This window comes from Hyla sarda, chromosome 4 (assembly GCF_029499605.1).
Source record: "Hyla sarda isolate aHylSar1 chromosome 4, aHylSar1.hap1, whole genome shotgun sequence".
NCBI classification, from domain to species: Eukaryota; Metazoa; Chordata; class Amphibia; order Anura; family Hylidae; genus Hyla; species Hyla sarda.
Window position 1 is genome coordinate 227,096,182 of NC_079192.1, and position 25,104 is coordinate 227,121,285.

A 25,104-nucleotide genomic window follows, 5' to 3' on the forward strand; every position below is an offset into this window, starting at 1 on the left:
CCTGAAGAGGTTAAGGAACAGGGCAGTGTATTTTGGCTAATACAGTACATGCTCCTCAAAGGGGTACTCCGCTGGAAAACCATTTATTTTTTAAATCAACTAATTCCAGAAAGTTAAACAAATATGTAAATTACTTCTATTTAAAAATCTTAATCCCTATAGTACTTATAAGCTTCTGTATGCTCCAAAGGAAGTTCTTTTCTTTGTAAATTTCCTTTCATTGACCACAGTGCTCTCTGCGGACACCTTTTGTCCATTTTAGGAACTGTCCAGAGTAGGAGAAATTTACCATAGAATATCTTTTCTGCTCTGACATGGACAGAGATGTCAACAGAGAGCACTGTGGTCGGACAGAAAGGAAATTCAAAAAGAAAAGAACTTCCTGTGGAGCATACAAAAGATCTTAGAAAGAAAGTACTAGAAGGATTTAAGATTTTTTTTTAAAGAAGCAATTTACAAATCTGTGTTAACTTACTGTCATCAGTTGATTTAAAAAAAATATAGAGCACATTGTTAGATGGACTGAATGAACGTTCAGCATTATTGTTTTCTTTTCTTTGAGAAATCGGTGCTGCAACACTTGTGGATGTGCTTTGTTCTCCATTTGGTATGGATTCACCCATAATCCCACTCATACTGCTCCGTACATCAGGCAATTGACATCTATATGCTACCTCACTATTATCTGTCTCTATATTTTTATTAGTGTGCTGGGTTTACAACTTTATATATGGGCATAAGTACTACTTACTGTGATTACCGTATTTTTCGCCGTATAAGACGCACTTTTTCTTCCCCAAAACTGGGGGGGAAAAGTTGGTGCGTCTTATACGGCGAATACCTGCGGCCATCAATGGCCGGGACCCGCCGCTAATACAGGACATCACCGATCGCGGTGATGCCCTGTATTAACCCTTCAGACGCGGCGATCAAAGCTGACCGCCGCGTCTGAAGCGAAAATAACACTAACCTGGCTGCTCAGTCAGGCTGTTCGGGACCGCCGCGGTGAAATCGCGGCATCCCGAACAGCTTACAGGACACCGGGAGGGACCTTACCGGCCTCCTCGGTGTCTTCTCTGTGCCGGGATCCCCAGCGCTCTCCTTCGACGTCATCACGTCGTCGCGCACGCCGTCATCCAATAGGAACGGCACGCATAGCGGCGTGATGACTGCGACAGAGCGTGGATCTTGGGGAAGAAGAAGTCTGCAGCGTCGGGGACACGACGGGGACGCGGCGACAGTAATGGAGCGACATCCAGGGCACCGGATGCCGTTGGCTGTCCGGGCATGCTGGGAGTTGTAGTTTTGCAACATCTGCAGGTCCGCAGGTTCAAGTCCACTGTTGGGTTCAGAATCTTTATTTTTTTAGATTTAGCACCTATAAATTGGGTGCATCTTATACGCCGGTGTGTCCTATAGGGCGAAAAATACGGTACCTACGTAATACATATACAGTGGTCCTTCAACATACGATGGTAGGTCGGGGGGTTACTGTATTGTTGTAGTATCACATGGTTTACCTATATTTTCGGTATAGCTCATGTCACTATGGAGACTTTCATATTTTCTGGTATGAGTCTGTTTCCTTCTGACTACTGCTGATTTTTTTTATGTATTGTCATTTTAATTGTGTATCCAATAAAGCTATATATTTTTCATGATCGATTCTGTGTGTGGTTTGCTGCATACAGATAGGTTATCCTACCCTTATATTGTTTAGTAGTAACTAGTTATTGGACGTGCATACAGGATGTGCCATTTTCATGACATCAGGTTTACAAATGAGAAATTTTGCCCTTGTTCATGGTGTTGCTGTTATTAAACCAAACGACCACCACCTTTGGGGGTTGGAAGTTGTGACCGCTCCAGCACAGTCTGGCATTACACTGCTTTTGACAACACCTAAGAATAAAATTCAGGATATTGAATGTCATTAGGAAAAGCAAAGGGAAAGTCGACCCTTTTAAGAACTTTCACTTTTCATTTAAAGAAAAATCACTGTAAATGCACCTTAATTTCTTCTTGAATGATGTATGCTGTAAGCCTGGCCTTTGACAGTATTGCTTATCTTGATTATATGTTGCTTATGGCAAGTCTTTTTGAAGTTTTCACACTCTTTTGCTGTCTGTGTTGATTTATTATTGTGACTGTCTAGAAATTAGCAGAGGGCAGATTCGCACATCTTCAAATTTTCTCAGGTTAAGTCATAAACATTTATATCATCGACCTAAAGCTTTTAGAGTACGAAATTTACAGTATCAAAACAATATTTTTTTTTTTCTTGGATGATGCCATTAAGTTGTCTGTCCACAGAAAAATTTACTTTTAGTTTGATTTCATAAATAGAATATTCCCATCTTCATAGCTAATACATTAGAACACAATTTTTGTGAGGGGAAAAAAAAAACCCTTAAAGGGGTACTCCGGCGCTAAGACATCTTATCCCCTATCCAAAGGATAGGGTATAAGATGCCGGATTGCGGGGGTCCCGCCGCTGGAGATCCCCGTAATCATCCATGCCACTTGCCACACCCCGTTACAATTAGCCCCCAGAGCGTGCTCGCTCTGGGTCTGATTACTGGCGATCACGGAGACGGAGCATAGTGATGTCACGGCTCCGCCCCCGTGTGACGTCACGCTCCACCCCCTCAATGCAAGCCTATGGAGGGGGCATGACACGGAGCATAGTTACGTCACGGCTCTGCCCCCGTGTGACGTCACGCTCTGCCCCCTCAATGCAAGCCTATGGAAGGGCGTGACATGCCCCCTCCATAGGCTTGCACTGAGGGGGTGGAGCTTGACATCACACTGGGGCGGAGCCGTGACATCACTATGCTCCGTCCCCGTGATCGCCAGTAATCAGGCTCGGAGCGAGCACGCTTCGGGGGCTGATTGTAACGGGGTGCGGCGTGGAAGATCACGGGGGTCCCCAGCGGTGGGACCCCCGCGATCAGGCATCTTATCCCCTATCCTTTGGATAGGGGATAAGATGTCTTAGCGCCGGAGTACCCCTTTAAGCTGAATAACTCAATTGGTGAAGACTGGTGGTGAAATAATAGCCACAAGTTAACCTCTGAAAGAATTGGTATGCTACATGTCTTATTATTTTTTCACTTATGAGTTGGGCACAAATGATTTTGGTCTTGTTTCAACAGATATAGATGCTATACAATGTGGCACATCGTTTTAGTTACTTGATTTAGCTTTTCTGTCTGAATAGCACAAACTTGAAAAATTTTAACTTTAAAACTTTTCATATTTTATTTAATCAAAAGCCAAAAGTTTATTTTATTTATTTATTATTGCTGTTTTCTGCACTACTATTCTTCAGAAGTGACAAAAGGTTCAGAAGCTGACTTAAGGCCCTTTTCAAGGGCTGATGGCTTCAGGATGATGGGCACCGATCTTAATGATTGGTGTTCATTTAATGAGCTTCACATAGCACAGTCACAGGCCGGACACTATAAATGATCACTGGATAGTTTGTGCTGCCTTTTAATGTTATAATCTTTGGCTGCACATTACACAGGGAGATGTGTAGCTAAAACAATGATTAAAATGGCCAGAAAAAATGTGGTCATCTAACAAGTGTTTTCTCATTTTTCTGTTGGTTGCTGGCCCTTTTCACGGGCCAATTATTGGGAACTAATGTTCTTACGAATGTTCATTTGCATAAAAAAATCAACATTTATATAGGGGGAATGACTTCATGCGTTTAATTCCTTATACACCAGACAAATGTTGACCTTAATAATCTTTATGACCGTTATATAACCTGTATACATCAAATGTAATCAACTTTGATCAACTTTCTGAAGAAATGTCATTTTTATGTGTCCGTGTTGATAGTGGTCTCGCACAGACTTCCTCCCCTTTTGACATCCATATACATTATTGGGCATGTGGCTTCCATTAGATGGCCACACAAGGCAAAATACTCAAATCTTGCCATAGTCTAATTGGTCTATATCTCAGATACAATAGGAAAACTATTTGCGAGCTGGGACTGCAAATTTGGTAGTAAATACAAACTGATACACACATACAGTGGGGCAAAAAAGGATTTAGTCAGCCACCAATTGTGCAAGTTCTCCCACTTAAAAAGATGAGAGGCCTGTAATTTTCATCATAGGTATACCTCAACTATGAGAGACAGAATGAGAAAAAAAAATCCATAAAATCATGTGGTCTGATTTTGAAAGAATTTATTTGCAAATGATGGTGGAAAATAAGTCAATAACAAAGTATTGAGATGAACTTTTGTTATATACCCTTTGTTGGCAGTGACAAAGGTCTTCACAATGTTTTCACACACTTTTGCTGGTATTTTGGCCCAATTCCTCCATTCAGATCTCCTCTAGAGCCGTGATGTTTTGGGGCTGTCACGGACTTTCAACTCTCTCTAAAGGTGTTCTATGGGGTTGAGATGTGGAGAATGGCTAGGCCACTCCAGGACCTTGAAATGCTTCTTACGAAGCCACTTCATTGCCCGGGTGGTGTGTTTGGGATCATTGTCATGCTGAAAGACCCAGCCACGTTTCATCTTCAACGGCCTTGCTGATGGAAGGAGGTTTTCACTCAAAATCTCACGATACATGGGCACATTCATCCTTTCATTTACATGAATCAGTTGTCCTGGTACCTTAACAGAAAAACAGCCCCAAAGCATGATGTTTCCACCCCCATGCTTCTCAGTAGGTATAGTGTTCTTTGGATGCAAGTCAGCATTCTTTCTTCTCCAAACACGACGAGTTGAATTTTTACCAAAAAGTTCTACTTCGGTTTCATCTGACCATATGATATTCTCCCAAAACTCTTTTGGATCATCCAAATGCTCTCCAGCAAATGTCAGACGGGCCTGGACATGTACTGGCTTAAGCAGGGGGACACGTCTGGCAACTCTGGCGGCGTAGTGTGTTACTGATGGTAGCCTTTGTTACGTTGGTCCGAGCTCTCTGCAGATCATTCACTAGGTCCCCCCGTGTGGTTCTGGCACATTTGCTCACTCTTCTTGTGCTCATTTTGACACCACGGGGTGATATCTTGCGTGGAGTCCCAGATCGAGTGAGATTATCAGTTGTCTTGTATGTCTTCCATTTTCTAATAATTGCTCCAACAGTTTATTTCTTCACACCAAGCTGCTTGCCTATTGCAGCTTGAGCCTGTTGCAGGTCTACAATTTTGTTTCTGGTGTCCTTTGACAGCTCTTTGGTCTTGGCCAAAGTGGAGTTTGGAGTGTGACTGTTTGAACTTATTATCCGTATAAAAGACACCTGTCCACAACCTCAAACAGGTACCATTAATACAGGTAACAAGTGGAGGACAGAGGAGACTCTTAAAGAAGAAGTTACAGGTATAAGATACAGGTCAGAAGTCTTGCTTGTTTGTAGGTGACAAATACTTTTTTTTCCACCATAATTTGCAAATAAATTCTTTTAAAATCAGACAATGTGATTTTATGGATTTTTCTCTCTCTCATGTCTCTCGTAGTTGAGAGATACCTATGATGAAAATACAGGCCTCTCTCATCTTTTTTTAAGTGGGAGAACTTGCACAATTGGTGGCTACAAACTACTTTTTTGCCCCACTGTGTGTGTGTGTATGTATATTGTGTATTTGTAAGTACCAGCATAACTTGCAAATGGCTGGAGATAATTCCACACATGTTACGTATATGTCAACTAAAAATATAGTAGAGTTAAAGAAATCCTAACCCACCCCCTTAACGCAAGGGTGGGGGTTTCTGTCTAATGTCCCTTTTTAAGTCTGTGAGACTTGTGGTACCTTACTCCACAAGCTCTGCATCTGCTTTTGAGTTTGTCAGTCCAGCTTCCAAGCCACACCCATCCCCCAAGCCACATCACTTCTATTTTTCAGCTTTTTTTTTTTTTTTTTTTGTTTCGATTCCCACAACATACTACCTCCAAACTCAATCTCTTCATCAAAGCTCACAAAGCTCAGCCCCACCTTAACTCTGCAAGCTCTGCTCTGCATCTACAGGTAAATATGTCTGTGCGGCTTGCAGGCCATTACCGCTCCCATACGCCACCCCTCTCTATTTGGGTCTCTTATTCTGCGTTCCTCCGGCTTAAAAGCCATGCACCTCCTACAAAGCTACAACCCTACTGCAATGTCACGCCCTTCTGTTTTCAACCTTTTTTGGGTGTTTGTCTGCCTTGAAAGTCACGCCCACTTTCACAAAGGTTAAAGCTAAAATTTCTTCAATACAACTCATACCCACCTGAGGTCAGAAAATAAGTACAAGAGCATCATTGTTGCTTTTCCTCTACCACAAGGTTTAGATAGGAGTACCGGGCAATGACAGCTACTGCTATTTAGTGAATAAATATGGGAAGGTAAAAGCTTGTAGGCTTGTGGCCATTACCTATCCAACTGCGTCAATAGGATCCAGCTGTATTACTCCCCTGTCTCTTACAAAAATTGCAGTCATTGTGACACCATGAGTGTTAGCCTGTGAGCCTCAGTGTCTCCATCTATCAGGCAGTCACTGTGACATAAGAGATAAGCAAGCCATATTGCTGCTCGCTGATCAATAATGGGGTCAGCCAACATGAAGTTAAAACTTTCTTCTTTTTTCCATGTGCCCCAGTATTGCTCCTTCTGTTTCTGTGAGTTCATGTAATTGGTAATTGCTGAATATTAGCCCAAGAGCAGATGTACCTAGACAATGCATTCAAGGTTTACAATATGCACAATCGCTCTCTACTAACTTTCTTGTTTTTGATATATGCAATAGCCTTACAAGCTATGTTTTAGGCACACCTCCTATTCTGGACAAATGCTTTTCTCTTTATGTTGTTGCTACATTGAGCCCATGTAGTTTTGCTAGTTTTTGTTGCCCATCTGTTCCTTGAGCATATGACAGATTTATGCTTGGTTTGCTTTAAATTATCTCTTATGTGATAATTCCTTACAATGTTGGTACGATATCCATGTTTGCTAAACTAGCGTCTTTCATCATGTCTACCTTTGAGTAACCGAACATAAATTTCCATACTTGGTGTTTCAGGCGAGAAGCATTTCTTGCAGAGACAGCAGTCTGTACCTTACCAGCCATCTGCAGCACCCGTGGGCAAGTCAAATGATCCAGCCTCCTTGAGCACTGCTGGATTATCAGAAAGAGAAGCATTTCGCCTAGAAAAGTTTATACAGCTTCTTGCGGGCCCAAACACTGACCTTGGTAAGTACATTATAAATCTGTTCATGTTTGAAAATGAGAAGTGCTCATGCCGCTGTACAGAACACTGGTGAGGCCTCACTTGGAGTATTGTGCGCAGTACTGGAGGCCGTATCTCCAGAAGGATATATATATATATATATATATATATATATATATATATATACACACACTCTAGAGAGAGTTCAGAGAAGAGCTACTAAACTAGTACATGGATTGCAGGATAAAACTTACCAGGAAAGGTTAAAGGACCTTAACATGTATAGCTTGGAAGAAAGAAGAGACAGAGGGGATATGATAGAGACTTTTAAATACATAAAGGGAATCAACACGGTAAAGGAGGAGAGCATATTTAAAAGAAGAAAAACTGCCACAAGAGGACAACGTTTTAAATTAGAGGGGCAAAGGTTTCTGCAGTAATATCAGGAAGTATTACTTTACTGAGAGAGTAGTGGATGCATGGAATAGCCTTCCTGCAGAAGTGGTCGCTGCAAATACAGTGAAGGAGTTTAAACATGCATGGGATAAGCATAAGGCTGTCCTTCATATAAGATAGGGCCAGGGACTATTCATAGGATTCAGATTATTGGGCAGACTAGATGGGCCAAATGGTTCTTATCTGCCGACACATTCTATGTTTCTATGTACATAGCAATCAAATTGCTGAATTATATAGTTCATTTAAGTGTATTTTTTATCACACATTTCCAAAACAGTTTTGGTTATTCCATTGTGATGAATTCCTTAATGTATTTTAGCTGAATTTAAAATATATATATTTTCCCCACAGATTCCCTGAAGTCTGTTAGTAAGCTACAGACCTTTCATTACCTATATTTAGCTATATAAAGGAAAAGCATATTGTAAAGTGTTTTACGAACTCTTTCCCTGTTGCCAGCTGGAAGCCAAGCCCTGTTTTCAAATCTCACACCTGTGCATGATTTGGATGCACAGCACGGGAACAAGATTTGGAAACAGGGCACGACTTCCAGCTGGATTACATTTTTCTATGTTATGGAAGCATCTAATAGACTTGCATAGAAAAAAAGACTCCCTTGTGACACACAGATTCATGTGTAAACCATCTGGTCACAGTGCAGTACGCCGGGACAGGACCTGGGTGAATAACAGAGCTGTGCTGCGAGGCGGGAAGGAGGGTCGCTGTTTAGCCTCACCCTGTTAATGCCCCAGTGTGATCAACAACTTTTGACATGTTTGGTCAACATGTCAGAAGTGGTTTTAATGACAGTTGTGCTTTAGTTAAAGAAAGATGGCTTACGTTTAAGACTTTAATATGTATTAAATTTATTAATTTTGGCACTTCTTACCTCTTCTAGATAGAAAAATGTGATTTCACTGAACACGTTTCCACTGCTCCAGTGGCAGTGTGTTTTCACACCACTGCAACTGACACTTAGCATTGTGCTTGCTGATATAAGGCTTGCACGCATCTACTTGGCCATGGTAACCCATGCTATGAATCTCCTGACGCACAACTTTTCTGCAGATTTTAATGCCAGATTTGGACTCATTGAGTCAGCAGAGCATTGATAACTCTAATGCATTATGCGTGTCTAAATATTGTCTGGTTTTGGTTCCTAAATGCTTCCCCTTTCATTAATACCACTCACCGCTGATTGTGGAAGGAGGGAAGAAATTTCACAAACTGACTTGTTTAAATGATAGCATCTTCTTAAAGTAACACACTGAAATTCAGCATATCTGTACAGGTAGACTGCAGTGGTAAATTCTTGGTTTTATTCACCTGTGACAGTGGTACTGAATGAAACTTAAAATTAATGATTAAGATATGTGTGTCTTGATACTTTTGTCTATATTGTGTAGGGGAAAACTGACAGGTCCTCTTTGTGAAGAAATTCTTTGAAACGTTCTGCCTTTTTAGCTGCCACTCTCCCTCCTACTTCAGAACTCCTAGAGCAACAGTTCAGCCTGCAACTGCCCTCCTACCTCTCAATTTATTTATTTTTTACTTCCCATTAACCTCTTGGGGATGCAGGGCGTACCTGTACGCCCTGCGCCCGCTTCCGTACTATAACGTGGGGTCACATGCTGACCCCGCGTCATAGTGGGTTGGTCCCGGCACCTATCAATGGCCGGGACCGTGGCTAATACCGGACATCACCAATTGCTGTGATGCCGGGTATTAACCCCTTAGATTTTGCGATCAAAGTTGATGTTGCGATGAAAGTTGAGAATGCTTCACAGCAGCTCAGTCGGGGTGATTGGGATCAACATGTTAAAACGGCGGTGTCCCGATCAGCTGAGAGGACACGAGGAGGGTCCCTATCTTCCTCCACGTGGTCCGATAGGCGATCCATTGCTCCATGCTGGAGATCCAAGCTGGAGCATTGGAGCGCCGATAACACTGATCAATGCCATGCTATGTCCCCTATGAGGGCTATAAATGTGTAGCAAAAAAAAAATTTGTAAAAAAAAAAAGTTAAGAAATGTGATTTAACCCCTTCCCTAATAAAAGTTTAAATCACCCCCTCTTTTCCCAATAAAAATAAATAAATAAAAAAAAACATATGTGGTAACGCCGTGTGCGTATATGTCCAAACTATAGAAATATAATGTTAATTAAACTGCATTGTCAATGGCGTACTCCTAAAAGAATAGTTACAAAGTCCAAAATTGCGTATTTTTGGGTCACTTTTCATACCATAAAAAAAAGTATAAAAAGCGATCAAAAAGTCTGATCAAAACAAAAATGGTACTGATAAAAACTTCAGATCATGGCACAAAAAATGAGTCCTCATAACGCCCTGTATGCGGAAAAATAAAAAAGTTATAGGGGGTCAGAACGGGACATTTTTAAACGTACTAATTTTCGTGCAAACAGTTAGCATTTTTACCAGAAGTAAAACAAAACCAAACCTATATAAGTTGGCTATCATTTTATTTGTATGGACCTACAGAATAAGGATAAGGTGCATTGCGTAGAAACGGAAGCCCCCAAAAGTTACAAAATGGCGTATTTTTTTTTCAATTTTGTCCCACAAATATATTTTTTGTTTCCCCGTAGATTTTTTGGTAAAATGATTGATGTCATTACAAAGTACAATTGGTGGGGCAAAAAACAAGCCACCGTATGGTTATGTAGGTGCAAAATTGAAAGGGTTATGATTTTTAAAAGGTGAGGAGAAAAAACCTAAAGTTCAGAAACGGAAAAACCTTGAGTCCTTAAAGGGGAACTTCTGTGGAAAAATTTTTTTTTTAGATCAACTGGTGCCAGAAAGTTAAACAGATTTGTAAATTACTTCTATTAAAAAAATCTTACTCATTCCACTACTTTTTAGGGGCTGTATACTATAGAGGAAATGTTTTTCTTTTGGATTTCTCTTATGTCACAACCACGGTGCTCTCTGCTGACCTCTGGCCGATGGCTGCCCGGGCTTGCTGGGAGTTGTAGTTTTGAAACCTCTGGAGGTCTACAGGTTGAAGACCACTGAGGGCGGAGAGTTCACAAGGGGATGATGACAAGGGGATGATGACAAGGGGATGATGACAAGGGGATGATGACAAGGGGATGATGACAAGGGGATGATGAAGGGGGGTGGGGATGATGACAAGGGGATGATGAAGGGGGGTGGGGATGATGACAAGGGGATGATGAAGGGGGGTCGGGATGATGACAAGGGGATGATGAAGGGGGGTGGGGATGATGACAAGGGGATGATGAAGGGGGTGTGTGGAATGATGTCAAGGGGATGATGAAGGGGGTGTGTGGGATGATAAGGGGATGATGAAGGGGGTGTGTGGGATGATAAGGGGATGATGAAGGGGGTGTGCGGGATGATAAGGGGATGATGAAGGGGGTGTGTGGGATGATAAGGGGATGATGAAGGGGATGTGTGGGATGATAAGGGGATGATGAAGGGGGGTGTGGGATGATAAGGGGATGATGAAGGGGGGTGTGGGATGATAAAGGGATGATGAAGGGGGGTGTGGGATGATAAGGGGATGATGAAGGGGGGGGTGTGGGATGATGACAAGGGGATGATGAAGGGGGGGTGTGGGATGATGACAAGGGGATGACAAGGGGATGACAAGGGGATGATAAGGGGATGATGAAGGGGGGATGAGGACAGGGTTATGATGATGAGCGTGTTAATGATGGGGGTCTGGATGATGACAGGGGGGGGATGATGTATTTCTCACCCTAGGCTTATACTCAAGTCAATAACTTTTCCTGGGATTTTGGGGTGAAATTAGGGGCCTCGGCTTATATTCGGGTCGGCTTATACTCGAGTATATACGGTATTTAAATTGGGTATTGTTGTAATTGCATGAACCCACAAAATAAAGGTAACAAGTGCACTGCATTTTTTTGTTTCACAGTAGATATCGTGGTAAAATAACTGATATCATTACAAAGTACAACAGGTGGTGCAAATAAGTCCTCATATGGCCCAGCAGTAGGTGGTAAATTTAACATTTAAAGAGTAGCTATAAGGCACTGCACGGCCGGGTCTGCTAGCTGAGCGCAGAGAGCAATCAACTGCTGGTGGACACTTGCTGCTGTGGGATCAGTTAGGTGGTGCTGATATTAATTCATAGATAGTATTCGGTGAGAATATATATAGAGAAGACTGCAACAAATCACACTCACCAGTCAGAAGATCCAGTTGTTGAAGACTTTATTCAATGTGAATATAGTGCAGCATGCATTGAAACAGTGGTTCCATGAGTGGAGCATGAGAGCAGCAGCTCTCAGGACGCAGGGGCACACCAGTAGGTGGCGACTAGTTTCGCATCATGGTCGGACGCTTCCTCACTCCCCGCTCGTGGAACTACTGTTTCATTGCATGCTGCGCTATATTCACATGGAATAAAGTCTGACTGGTGAGTGCGATTTCTTGCAGTCTTCTCTGTATACATTACAAATATACATGTTATTATCTACATATTATAGAACATTTTGCATATGACAATGCACATTTAAACCTTTCCTACTAAGGGATGTTCTGATACAATTTTTTTTAACACAGAGTACGAGTACCAATACTTTTTCTTAAAGGGGTACTCCGCCCCTGGCATCTTATCCCCTATCCAAAGGATAGGGGATAAGATGTTAGATCGCTGCGGTCCCGCTGCTGGGGACCCCGGGGATCGCCACTGCGGCACCCCGCCATTATTACTGCACAGAGCGAGTTTGCTCTGTGCGTAATGACGGGCGATACAGGGGCCGGAGCAGCGTGACGTCATGGCTCCGCCCCTCATGACATCACGGCCCGTTCCCTTAATGCAAGTCTATGGCAGGGGGTGTGATGACTGCCACGCCCCCTCCCATAGACTTGTATTGACGGGGGCGGGCCGTGACTTCACGAGGGGCGGAGCCATGACGTAACGATGCTCCGGCCCCTGTATTGCCCGTCATTACGTGCAGAGCGATCTCGCTCTGCGCAGTAATGATAGCGGGGTGCTGCAGCAGCGATCCCCGGGGTCCCCAGCAGCGGGACTCTGGCGATCTGACATCTTATCCCCTATCCTTTGGATAGGGGATAAGATGTCTAGGAGCGGAGTACCCCTTTAAGTACTCGCCAAAACCAATTACCGATAATTTTTTCAATGTAATTTGACGGGGTGTTTTTTTTTTTCCCTCAAGGGTATATTCACACGGGCAGGTCCTCAGCATATTTTACGCTGTGGATCCGCTTCTGAAGGACCGCCACCTGGTGCCTTTAAATGTGCCTGCTCAGAGTGGCAATACGCTGCTGCGAGCAGACACACTGAGATATGCGAGTCGCAGCGTGCATGGGCAGTGTATTTTCACATCGCAGCCTTTCTCTGCCTAGCTCATGGAGCAGGGGGAACGGCCGCGATGTGTGCGAGTACACCGCGCATGCGCAGCGACTCGCACATCCCTTCAGTGTGTCTGCTTGTAATGGCGTATTGCCACACCGAGCAGGCACATCTAAAGGCAGCATGTTGAGGTCCTTCGGCTGTGGATCCACAGCGTAAAATATGCTGTGCATCCGCCCATGTGAACGTACCCTTAATGGGAAAAAGGGCAGGGATCTTTTTTTGTATTTATAAGAGAGAGGGCTTTTTTTTATATTAAAAAAATATATAAATTTTTTTTATTTTATAAAAACATTTTTTGAAAAGGGGGTGATTCTTATTTTTACTGGGAAGGGGTTAATTCACATTTTATAATTTTTTTACAATTTTTTTTTTTACTTTTTTTAGTCCCCATTCACTGATCAATGCTATGCCATATCATAGCAGCGATCAATGTTATCTGCGATCCTTTACTGCTGCCTGCCATGGCTGGCAGCAGTAAAAGAGCAACGATCGGACGCACGGAGTAGGGTAAGGGACCTCCGGCCTTCCTCACAGCTGATCGGGACACCTCTATTACATTGCGGTGATCCTGATCAACATTCCTGAGCTGACCCGCAGTTAATCTCAGGACTTTTAGACGCCGCAATCAACTTTGATCGCAGCATCTAAAGGGATAATATGGATCCCGGCTATAATGTGCACTTAGCTGCTGAGCGCACTGCTTAGCTCGGGAGCGGAGAGTGCAGGCAGCTTACCGCACCTCCATGATGCCTCGTGCAAATGTCGAGTATCTGTATCGATACATCCCTATTTCCCACCATTCTCAAACGCAACCTGAAGAAACACTTCTACTGCAAAGTTTACAACCTGTAATAACCTTAAAACTATGTCACAACTATGTAAGCTGTTTGATTGTAAACCCTTGCAGATAGGGCATTCTTCTGTACCAGTCTGTATCTCCGTAAGCTCATGTTAAATGTACTTAAGTTTTTCTATATATACATCATTATATTGCAGAATATCTAATCTTTGATTTTATTAGTGCTCGATTGTATATACCACAAGCATAATAATGTAGAAGTACACTCTATAGAAGTAAATGTGTCATTGTCTATTTTGTAACCTTACTTAACTTATTTTTTTTTAGCAGTTATTGACATGGAAACTTTTATGAACGATCAAAAGAAGGGTAACAATACGATTAAATCAAGGCCACTGTAACTTTTTTTATACATTTTTTCCCCCCATAATGTATGGATTGATAAAAGCTAATTTCTAAGTTACTTTAAAGTTAATATTTTTAAAACCTTTTTCAAAGAAATCTATTTGATTGCCTTATTATAATTTATATTATTTCCTAAAGCTCTTGACATTAAAATTCCTCCTGATTGAAGGAAGGTTTTTCTTCTCATTTTTTTGATTCTTTTGAATTAAAATATAGCATATACAAGCGATTAGAAATGCCGGCCTATTGAAATGCGCAAAGCCGTCAGGCGCTCATAATGAGTTGAATTGTTATGGGGAATCCACATTTAAATGTGAAAGAACATCTTGCTTTCACTGCATTGAAATATATGGAAAATATATTTTTCAAGATACACTGTCAAAATCATGACTAAAAAAAGCTTATAGGCTACTCATATTTTGGATGGAGGTATTGTGTATAAGCTATATATTATAATGTTAGCGCTTCTATCCACGATTTATGAATTGAATGCAAGATTGCAAAAAAAGGCTTGCTGGAAAATAACAATTACGATCAAAAATGCATTCTTACAAATGCTTGCATGGGTCTCGTAACCCCCTAACAGCTAACTCCTCGTCCATTTCTTTTCATTTTTGTTTTTCTTGACTGGTGCAGAAAAGACGATATACTGTTAAGCACATTGTTGGAAAGTGAGAAATATGTGGTATGTTGAAGAGCATTTTGTTATTGGTCTCCTGTGCCTGCCTGTGTTGTAAGGAGCATTACTTACTGGCAGGTTACTGTACTATTGGTGATGTGGCCTAAGAGAATGCTTTCTGTGGCACCACTAAGGGTCCTGTATACAGACCAATTTAGTTAAAGGGGTACTCCAGTGGAGAACAAATTTATATAAATCAACTGGTGCCAGAAAGTTACAGATTTGTAAATGACTTCTATTTAAAACTCTTAATCCTTCTAGTACTTATCAGCCGCTGTATACTCCACAAGAAGTTGTATTTCTTTCTGGAGTTCTTTTCTGTCTGACCACAGTGCTCTCTACTGACACCTTTGTCCATATCAGAAACTGTTGAGTTCAGGAGAGGTTTACTACGGTGATTTGCTTCTACTTTGGACAGTTCCTAACATGGCCAGAAGTGTCAGCAGGGAGCACTGTGATCAGATGGAAAATAATTCCAGAAAGAAATACAACCTGTGGAGCATACAACAGCTGATAAGTATTGGAAGGATTAAGATTTTTAAATAGAACTAATTTACAAATCTGAAGAAAAGGAATAAGTGCAGCTCACAATTAATACACTAATCCAAGGTTAAATTGGGTAGGCACCTATACCATAGGTGCAAAAAAGAGGATTCTATAGCAAAAAATATTTACCCAAAACCTCAAGGAAAGTGTATATTGAATAATAAATGAAATAGACCGTGCTTCAATTAACTGTAATATTTAATATAATATCATATCAATTATAAAAAGAGATTAAGATGATCCCCTCACAGGGCCCTATGGGGGGATCGAACAAATGCAATAAAATACACTAAAATAATTCCTGATGCTTCTAGTGTGCGTTCATATAACAGATAAAATATATCCTAACAATAGATGATACCTTGTGAAAAAATAAGTATGGTAAATCACAAAATAGAATAAATGGTAATGAATACTAATGACAGTTATAATGGAACGGTATTGCAGTGTTATCCTTTTGATATAAAGATATCAGAATTGCGGTAATTCCGCCAAAAGCAGAGATGTTTAAAAGTTCAGATGTTAAAAGTTCCAGCAGTATTGAGTATAGTGAAAAGTCTGTGGACTATAATGCCGGTGTTGGTCTGCGCTGGCAGGTGCTGACTAGTGATATTGCCGGTGGTAGTGGCAGCTGGTCCGGACAGCACCGGACCCGATGTATTAAGCTGCCCGTCTGAATGCACAGGATTGTAAAAGCGCTTTAAAGGTGGAAATAATGCGCTCACCGGTAAATATCGACCCTTTCTTCAGTAGGAGTGTCCTACTGAAGAAAGGGTCGATATTTCAGTACCCTGAAACACGTCTAGGAAGTAGATGCCATCCGTGTGTGCGATTTTATACCTGCCAGTTGCAGTTTTACCTAATACACCTTGCAGAGTATCTTTGCGGTTGAACATCTGCGGCTCTTGTTCCACCTTCATCTCTACTCCGGTGAGGCCGTTGTTCCAGCAGAGCTCCCAGTGACGTCACACGCCAACTCCACGAGGCTGACCACTGGAGTACATCAGAGAACCGGCAAATAGCCTTGCCCCTGATCGGATCTCAACGTGGACTGCCTAAACATCAGATACCGGTGAGCGCATTATTTCCACCTTTAAAGCGCTTTTACAATCCTGTGCATACAGACGGGCAGCTTAATTCATCGGGCCAGCGCAGACCAACACCGGCATTATAGTCCACAGACTTTTCACTATATTCAATACTGCTGGAACTTTTAACATCTGAACTTTTAAACATCTCTGCTTATGGCGGAATTACCACAATTCTGATATCTTTATATCAAAAGGATAACACTGCAATACCGTTCCATTATAACTGCCATTAGTATTCATTACCATTTATTCTATTTTGTGATTTACCATACTTATTTTTTCACAAGGTATCATCTATTGTTAAGATATATTTTATCTGTTATATGAACGCACACTAGAAGCATCAGGAATTATTTTAGTGTATTTTATTGCATTTGTTCGATCCCCCCTTAGGGCCCTGTGAGGGGATCATCTTAATCTCTTTTTATAATTGATATGATATTATATTAAATATTACAGTTAATTGAAGCACGGTCTATTTAATTTATTATTCAATATACACTTTCCTTGAGGTTTTGGGTAAATATTTTTTGCTAATTTACAAATCTGTTTAACTGTCTGGCACTAGTTGATTTAAATAAAATAGTTTTCCACAGGGCTACCCCTTTAACCCCTTAATGACCACATACTTAAATGTAGGTCCTGGTGCGGATGTACCTCTCCAGCAATTCCTCCCTTCCCTGCTCTGGCAGCATCTGTCACTTTGCAGCCAGGCTCAGTAAGCTGGCCGCTTGCTGTTACCTTGCAGGCTGGACCCTCTTTAGTCAACGGCTCTCCCGCATGGCTGGACGGAGCAGCAGTGGAGTCAGATCCGGCAGCGGCATGCGTCCATTCCGCCGCCTCGTCTCTGCAGCAGCTGCCGGGGAGGCGCGTCTTCTTTTTTTTCCAGTCGGCCGGCGCCCGGCTGATATGGCAATCAACCAGCCCATGTGGCCGAAGGCCCGCAGGCGCTCTGTAAATTTAGCCTCCGGCTTCATCCTGTCTGTCAATCAGTTTAGCGTTTTTCCCTCGATCCCCTGCCTAACTAGTATGCCTTTAGGGCATTCTTATCGATTCTTGGCTTATTGGCTAGGATCAAGTGTAGTATCTGTTCTTATCAGTTTAATATCTGCTATGTCCCCTATCCCGGAACCACATACGGAATGGATTTTTTTGCTTCAGTCACCCTTAATGGGGGACTGATAAATCTGTTTATTCAGGTTCAGTGCACCTCACATATTGGAATGTTTGGCTTTTGATCCGTATTGCGGCACTAGCCCTTGTGCATTGTATAGAAGCCGCGGACCTAGAGTCCACACTGGGTGCTTCTAGTCCCTGTTCCCCCGCTTTCCCCTGCACACCATTGGTCACTTTCGCTGGGTATGCAGTTTTGCCGGAGGTTTGGACTTTGGGTCAGTAACCTGTGTTCCTCGTCAGGGGCTGCACGGTGGCTCAGTGGTTAATGCTGTTGCCTTGCAACACTGGGGTCTGGGGCTTAGATCCCACCAAAGACAACATCTGCATGGATGTTTTCTGTATGTTTACACAGTGAGTGCCATTAAGCCTGTTCCCTTCTCCACCGGCCACCCTTACTGCATCCGCTGCGACTGCAGTCTGTGTCCCACTTCCTGGGTGAAGTGACTGATGGGGTACCCCTGTGTGGGCAGTGTCTGCGAACTCCTTGTGGGTGGTTAGGAACTACATTATATTATATTATGAACTACACTAACTTTACAGCTCCTGTAGCATAGTCAAATAAAAAAAAATCCTGAAATGCCCCTTTGACTTTCTGGCATCAGTTGATAAAAAAAAAATATGTTTTTCAGTGGAGTACCCCTTTAAAGCTCATGTCTGGCATTGGATTCCCTTTTCAAGTTGAATATGGACTTAAAGGGCTTATACTGTATAGCAGTGAACTTTCAAATGAGGGATCTTCTATTACAGTCTGCTTGTGGCCAATGCAGGCATAAATGGTGACTTTATTTCTTTAGTTACCTTTGTCTTTTATCTATGATGGTGTTAGAGCCCTAGAACAGCGGTTCTCAACCTGGAGTACAAGTACCCCCAGGGGTACTAAGCAGATCTCCAGGGGGTACATGAAAAAAAAATTTGTAATGGCAGCCACTGGTTACTGGTCTGGACAACTTTAAAAGAAATGGTGGGCTGACTTCACTGCACCGAGGAGCAGAGCAGGAGGACAGCCAAGGGGAAGCACGGGCACTGGGCTGCTGTGGGCAGTAACTACCATAAGTTTTGTTCCACTGCCACTGCAGACTGGGGATCTACTGCTATGAGCCATAGCAATAGGTCCACAGACCAGAGGAGCAGTGGAGTAGTGATGAGCGGCAGGTGCCATATTCGAATTCATGATATTTCGCAAATATATTAGCTATGTTCTTTCTCTTTTTTTCCATTCGAAAATTCGTAATGAATTTCGCATAGTGTGCATGTGCAATTATATCTTTAACCTAAAAGAAGGGAGGGATCAGTGTCCAGTCTGGAAGTGCCGATATTTGCATAAATATTCACAAAAATTTGCATAAAAAAACAACGAATATTCATCATTACGAATATATATATCACTATATTCGCGAAATGCCGATATTTGCGGTAAAAATTCGCATTTCGTATATTCGCACTCAACACTACAGTGGGTCACCAAAGCGGCACAGTATGGTGGCCTACAACTATATTGGGGGTCAGTTTGAGGGCCTACAGCTATATTGGGGGGCACAGAGGGGGCCTAACCACTTTATGGGGATGCAAAGCGGGTACAATTACTATGTGTGACAATAAACATGGGGAGTTAGTAAATAGGTGGGTATTATACTGCAGAAAGGAGCCTAAAATCTTTATTTGGCTGGTTCTGTGGAGAATTCTTGTATGGGAGAAATCTTAATGGCGGTCTAGGCCAGATAGGGAAGAAAAGAAAAGTAAACTCCGGTTAGAGAAGATGTCACCTATAAATTGGGGAACTGGAGAGACAGGGAGAGGAACAAGGGGGCCTGTTATAGAGGACAGTAAGGCATATGAATTATACTATAATCATTACAAAATGTCTCTAATATGGGGGTACAATTATTTGGGAATAGGATGTCAAGGGGTACTCAGGTAAAAAAAAAGTTGAGAACCACTGTCCTAGAATATATCTTTATCAACGAACAATAACAGATGATATGCTTTGCAGTTGTGTTCTAGAGACCAACTTATATGTTGTTCACACTTGAATGGGGCATACTCATAATGCTCTTTTTTTGAGTCTTTCCCTAAAAGCTGTTCCCAATGGACTGAATACTTTTAAACCGAGAGAGTTTGACACAAGAGGAAGGTGGTGCTCAAACTAATATTAGCAAGGGAGGTTGTAGAGGGTAGGAATAATAATCAAGAGAACAATTTCCTCTAAAAATCTAATTAGTGTGAGATCCTAAACTGACTATTCCAGATGTGAGTACATTAATATGACCTACCAATGGTCTTACTGTTTCCCATTTTTGAAGGTGTCAGAATTAATTCTGTATTACTAATTATGCTGCACAGATTAGGCATTGGAGACAGGCTTACCGTGTGTGCTGTCAGAAACCATAAATTAGCTTGTTCTGATGGACATTAAAAATGACCGTACTGATATGTTAAAATGAGATAATTTAAGTAAAGCTAATTAATGTTCCTACTATACAAGTAGTACAGTTATAGCTACTTTTGCCCAGCACTGCTTTAAACTCTTAATATGTGACGCTTTGTGTCATGTTGTGAAAGTCACTGGGGAATTAACAGTTACAGTCAAATGCGCTTTGTGATAGCATCAAATGGAGCCTGACTTATATATTAAGGCAGACAGTCTTCAAATATTTATTGCTTAGAAATGTAGCAATTAGTCTGAATCAAGTAATCTATATGTGATGCGTTGGACAGTCCCATATACCCCTTTACAGATTGACATTTAGACAATATAAACAGTACACATATTTGAGACTAAATTGTTGTCACATCCAGCCTTTAAAGTGTGCATAGTGCTAGAACATATTTTCCCATGTCTGTTCTATCTTTCAATCAGTTGTGTAATGTTCTGTAAAATTAAATAGTTGTATTTAATTGCTACTTGTCCCTTGCTTTAATGAACTATAGCTTTAGAACTGGCTAATGCAGTTGGACACAGTGAACCACAGAATTGTCTATTTTTATACTGTTACTAAATGCAGTGATTTAGAACCCTTTAGGCTATGGCAGAGCAGGTTGAGAAGATTAGTTAAGGTGCTTTGATAAGGCTTGGCATCGTTCGAGGCTTTTCGGCAGTTTTAGCTTGTAGCCAGCATTCAAAGGCTTTGTTACTTGTGTGAACAGTCCTAGTTTAAACATTTGTGTGCTGAGGGATAATGTGGACTGAGAGCCGCTGTCTTGTGTTGGTGATCATAAGGTTTTGAAGTTCTCCTCAGCGTTTTGAACCTTTCATTGCTTTAACACATGGTAAATGCTTTCCGCTACAGTTTTTTGGAGTCCTTCCCTGATAGAAAAAAAAAATGCAATAAACGGATTTTTTATTTCTAAGGAAAAAACCATGTGATGCTAGAAATACAAAGCAAAATGCCTTGTGTATTCTTGCTCATGGTTAACTAAAAGATATCAGCAGTTTGGTGTAGATAGAAGAGAATAGGCTTTATAAAGGCAAGCAGCGCAGCCTTACACATTACTAATGCAAGGTCACATACATTTCTAAGTGTACTGGACCTGTTTTAAGATTCCATTACTTTTTTATCACAGCACTCATTCCTTTGCGCGAGAGAGTGACTGTGTACAGATAACCAAAGAAAATATTAATGACTGCATTTAAATATACTAAGCTGCTTTAAATAACACTATAAAATGCAACAAATATTCCCCAGTAAATTGTGCTAGAATTCTTCCTTTTTCAGAGTTAAAGAACTTTATACAATAGATTGACACTTATAGTTTTCTGCAGTTCTTTTATCAGCTTTGCTTTGTAAACTAGGACAGAGATGGAAGAGAGAAATTGTGTGTCTTCTATCTGGAATCAGCACCAGTGATCCTGTTTGATATACTGTTTGTTTTTAGTTGGACTCGTCTTGGTAGGTACCTACCATTGTATACCTGGAACGCTTTAAAAGATCTGCCATTTCGGAGATGCTTTGACCTAGTAATCTAGCCATCACAATTTGACCATTGTCACTCGACAATGCTTAACCTCTTAACGACATTGGATGTAAATGTAGGTCCTAGTTCTTAACTCATCAGGACATACATTCAAGTCCTAAGAGGCATTCCAACTATAAAGCAAGTCTAGGAGCTGAGCTTGCATCGTAGATGCTAATGGCAGGCATCGTCAGAATAATGGTGCTACTGTTCAAGATAGGACCACTCACTCAATCCTCAGGCAGGAGCAGTATTGATAGCAGGACATGGACGATGGATGCCTCAGAAAGTATCTCCCCGGCAGAGCAGCTGCTATCATGCCTACCTCTGCCTGCTGCATCTCTGCTTAGACCCACTGTGATTGTGAGTTATTAGCGAGGGAAGTAGGCAACATTGCGCTCGGCTGGCCGACTCGGCTGAGAGATCCTTATATTTTTATGCATAAACTTCCACGCAGAAAAATTGGTGGATCTCTTGGCCAGAAGGGGGCGGAGTGCAATGCCGCCTGCTTTCTCTCCTTATAACTCACAATCACAGTGGATCTCAGCAGTGAGACGTGGTGTGATCAACAACTTTTGACATGCCTGGTTGACATGGCAAATATTCTAGTGACAGTAACGCCTTATGGCGAAACTGACGGGCAGTTCACCTGAACTAAACCCAATAAACTGGGTTACATAGTTCTTAAATTAGAAGTTGAAAAAAAGATCAGAGTCCAACAAGTTCAACTTATAACCCTATTTTGTCCCTATTGTGTTTATCTAGAAGGGTTATAGTGCGGGTGAACACCATTACAATGCGGGGTCACTTACTTGTAATAATTCATTATTTCCGATGTTAGAGGTCTTTAATCTTCTAGCTGTATTGCACAGCTCTGCGCAATGGAGACGGGGAGACGGCTCAACGAGCTTGTCTGCCTCATCCATATTCCCCACTTTGGCCCGCACCTTCAAAGAATAATCAAAATATTCACTTTGATGTTTTAATGGCCCTTTTACAGGGGCTGATGGGGCAGGATAACAAGCACTGATTTCTGTGATCGGCACTTATTCACTAAGCCTTTACACAGCTAAATGAATTGTGCAGCCTTTAAACCTTATTGTTGGCCGCACATCCCCTTTTTACACATGGTAATGTGTGGCCAATAATGATATTATTGGGTGCACAGAAGATCCAATCAGCTGATGAACAAGCGTTTGCTCATTTTGTCAGTTGATCGCTGGCCCTTTTAAATGGGCCAACCATTGGGAACAAGCATTGCTAGAAGAGCTTATTCATCCAATTAGCCTGTTTAGAAGGGCATTAAAGGGGTACACTGGTGGAAATAAAAAAAAGGTCCAACTGGTGCCAGAAACTTAAACATATATGTAAATTACTTCTATTAAAAACTGTCCAGAGCAGGATAGGTTTTCTATGGTGATTTGCTTGTACTCAGGACAGTTCCTGACATGGACAGAGGTGTCAGCAGTGAGCACTGTGGTCAGACTAAAAACAACTCCAGAAAGAAATACAACTTCCTCTGGAGCATACAGCAGCTTATAAGCACTGGCATGATTAAGATTTTTTTAATAGAAGTAATTTACAAATCTGTTTAACTCTCTGGCACCAGTTGGACTTTTTTTGTTGTTGATTTGATAAAAAAATTTGTTTTGCATCGGAGTACCCCTTTAACCTCTTAAGGACGCACGTGTACCTGTATGCCCTGCGCCCCATCCCGGTCTATAACGTGGGGTCAAGCCGTGCTGCGTCATAGCGGGTCGGTCCCAGCGGCTAATGAAAGCCGGGACCCTGGGCTAATAGCATGCGGCACCAATCATTGTGCCACATGCTATTAACCCTATAGACGCAGCGATCAAAGTTGATCAGCACGTCTAAAGTAAAAAAATTAATAAATTGCATCCGAATTATAAAAATACATAGTTAATTAAACCGCATGGTCAATGGCATACACGCAAAAAAATTCCAAAGTCCAAAATAGCGTATTTTTGATCACTTTTTATAGCACAAGTAATAAATAAAAAGCGATCAAAAAGTCCAATCATAACAAAAATGGTACCAATAAAAACTTCTGAAAACGGCGCTAAAAATTTTGCCCTCATACTGGCCCGTATGCAGAAAAATAAAAGTTATTGGGATCAGAAGATGACAATTTTAAACGTATTAATTTTCGTTCATGTAGTTATGATTTTTTTTTCTAGAGGTAAGATAAAATCAAACCTATATAAGTAGGGTATTATTTTAACCGTATGGACCTACAAAATAAAGATAAGGTGTAATTTTTACGGAAAAATGCACTGCGTAGAAACGGAAGCCCCCAAAATTACAAAATTACATTTTTTCTTCAATTTTGTCGCACAATTAATTTTTTTTCTGTTTTGCCGTCAATTTTTTTTTTTTTTATTAAAATGATTAATGTCACTGCAAAGTAAAATTGGTGGCGCAATAAGCCATAATATGGAACTTTAAGTCCAAAATTGATAGGGTTATGATTTTTATAAGGTAAGGAGGAAAAACGAAAGTGGAAAAACCCTGCGTCCTTAAGGGGTTAATGCACTTCTAAACAGGCTAATTGGGTAAATAAGCTCTTCTAGGAATGCTTGGTCCCAAGCATTGTCCCATTTAAAAAGGCCAGTGATCAGCTGACAAATGAGCAAATACTTGTTCATCAGCTGATTGGATCTTTTGTGCGCCCGATAATATCATTATTGTTTTGAAAAAAAGTGTTTTCCACCGGAGTACCCCTTTAAGGGCTGTATGATTTGTTGAGCCATGTAAAGGCACAGTACAGGAGTACCGATCACACATGAAACGTTAGAAAATTGTTGTCAAATAACCAGCAATACAATAGATTGCCTCTATAAGGTTGGGTTCACACTATGTTTTAAGCAATACGGGGCCGTATATGGCTGGGGAAGGGAAAACCGGGCACTCCTGTATCCCAGCTGTATCCGGCCCATATGTAATGCATTTCAATGAGCAGCTCATTTTTGCCTCGTTTATGGTTTTCCCACCGGACCTAAAACAGTGGTCTACCCCTGTTTTAGGTCCGGTTAGAGAACCGTATATGGGGCAAAAATGAGCCGACCGGAGTCGGCGTTTGACTCCGGTCGGCCTGTTGAAATGCACCCGGTTTTTGCTCCCCCCCAGCCGTATACAGTCCGTATGGCTTAAAACTTAGTGTGAACCCAGCCTATGGTACATATTGGCCATTTAAAGCTGAGAGTAGCATTCACTGCTAAGGGCTACAGAGTAGTAGACGGAGAGGAAGCTGTGGATTCTGAAACTAAGGCTAGGTTCAGACTACGGAAATTCTGCCTGCAATTTCGCTTTGAAATTGCAGGCGGAAATTCCGCTTGCTAAAATGTACAGTGTAGTGAATGGTTTTCCGTTCACAAATTCACACTTTGGAATTTGTGAAGCGGAATTTGTG

The 25,104-nt window shown here is 41.6% G+C and overlaps 1 protein-coding gene and 1 pseudogene across 5 annotated transcripts in view; both read left to right on the plus strand.

Annotated features, from left to right (window-relative positions):
• Positions 1–25,104, plus strand: part of TBC1D22A (TBC1 domain family member 22A) — a 576,359-nt gene that overhangs the window by 56,109 nt on the left and 495,146 nt on the right. For all 5 annotated transcript variants that reach the window (XM_056573700.1, XM_056573701.1, XM_056573702.1 and 2 more), the window contains exon 4: positions 7,031–7,201. In XM_056573700.1, coding sequence (XP_056429675.1) covers positions 7,031–7,201 — 171 coding nt within the window. The remainder of the gene's footprint in view (positions 1–7,030; positions 7,202–25,104) is intronic.
• On the plus strand, positions 17,596–17,717 carry LOC130268059 (U2 spliceosomal RNA; annotated as a pseudogene).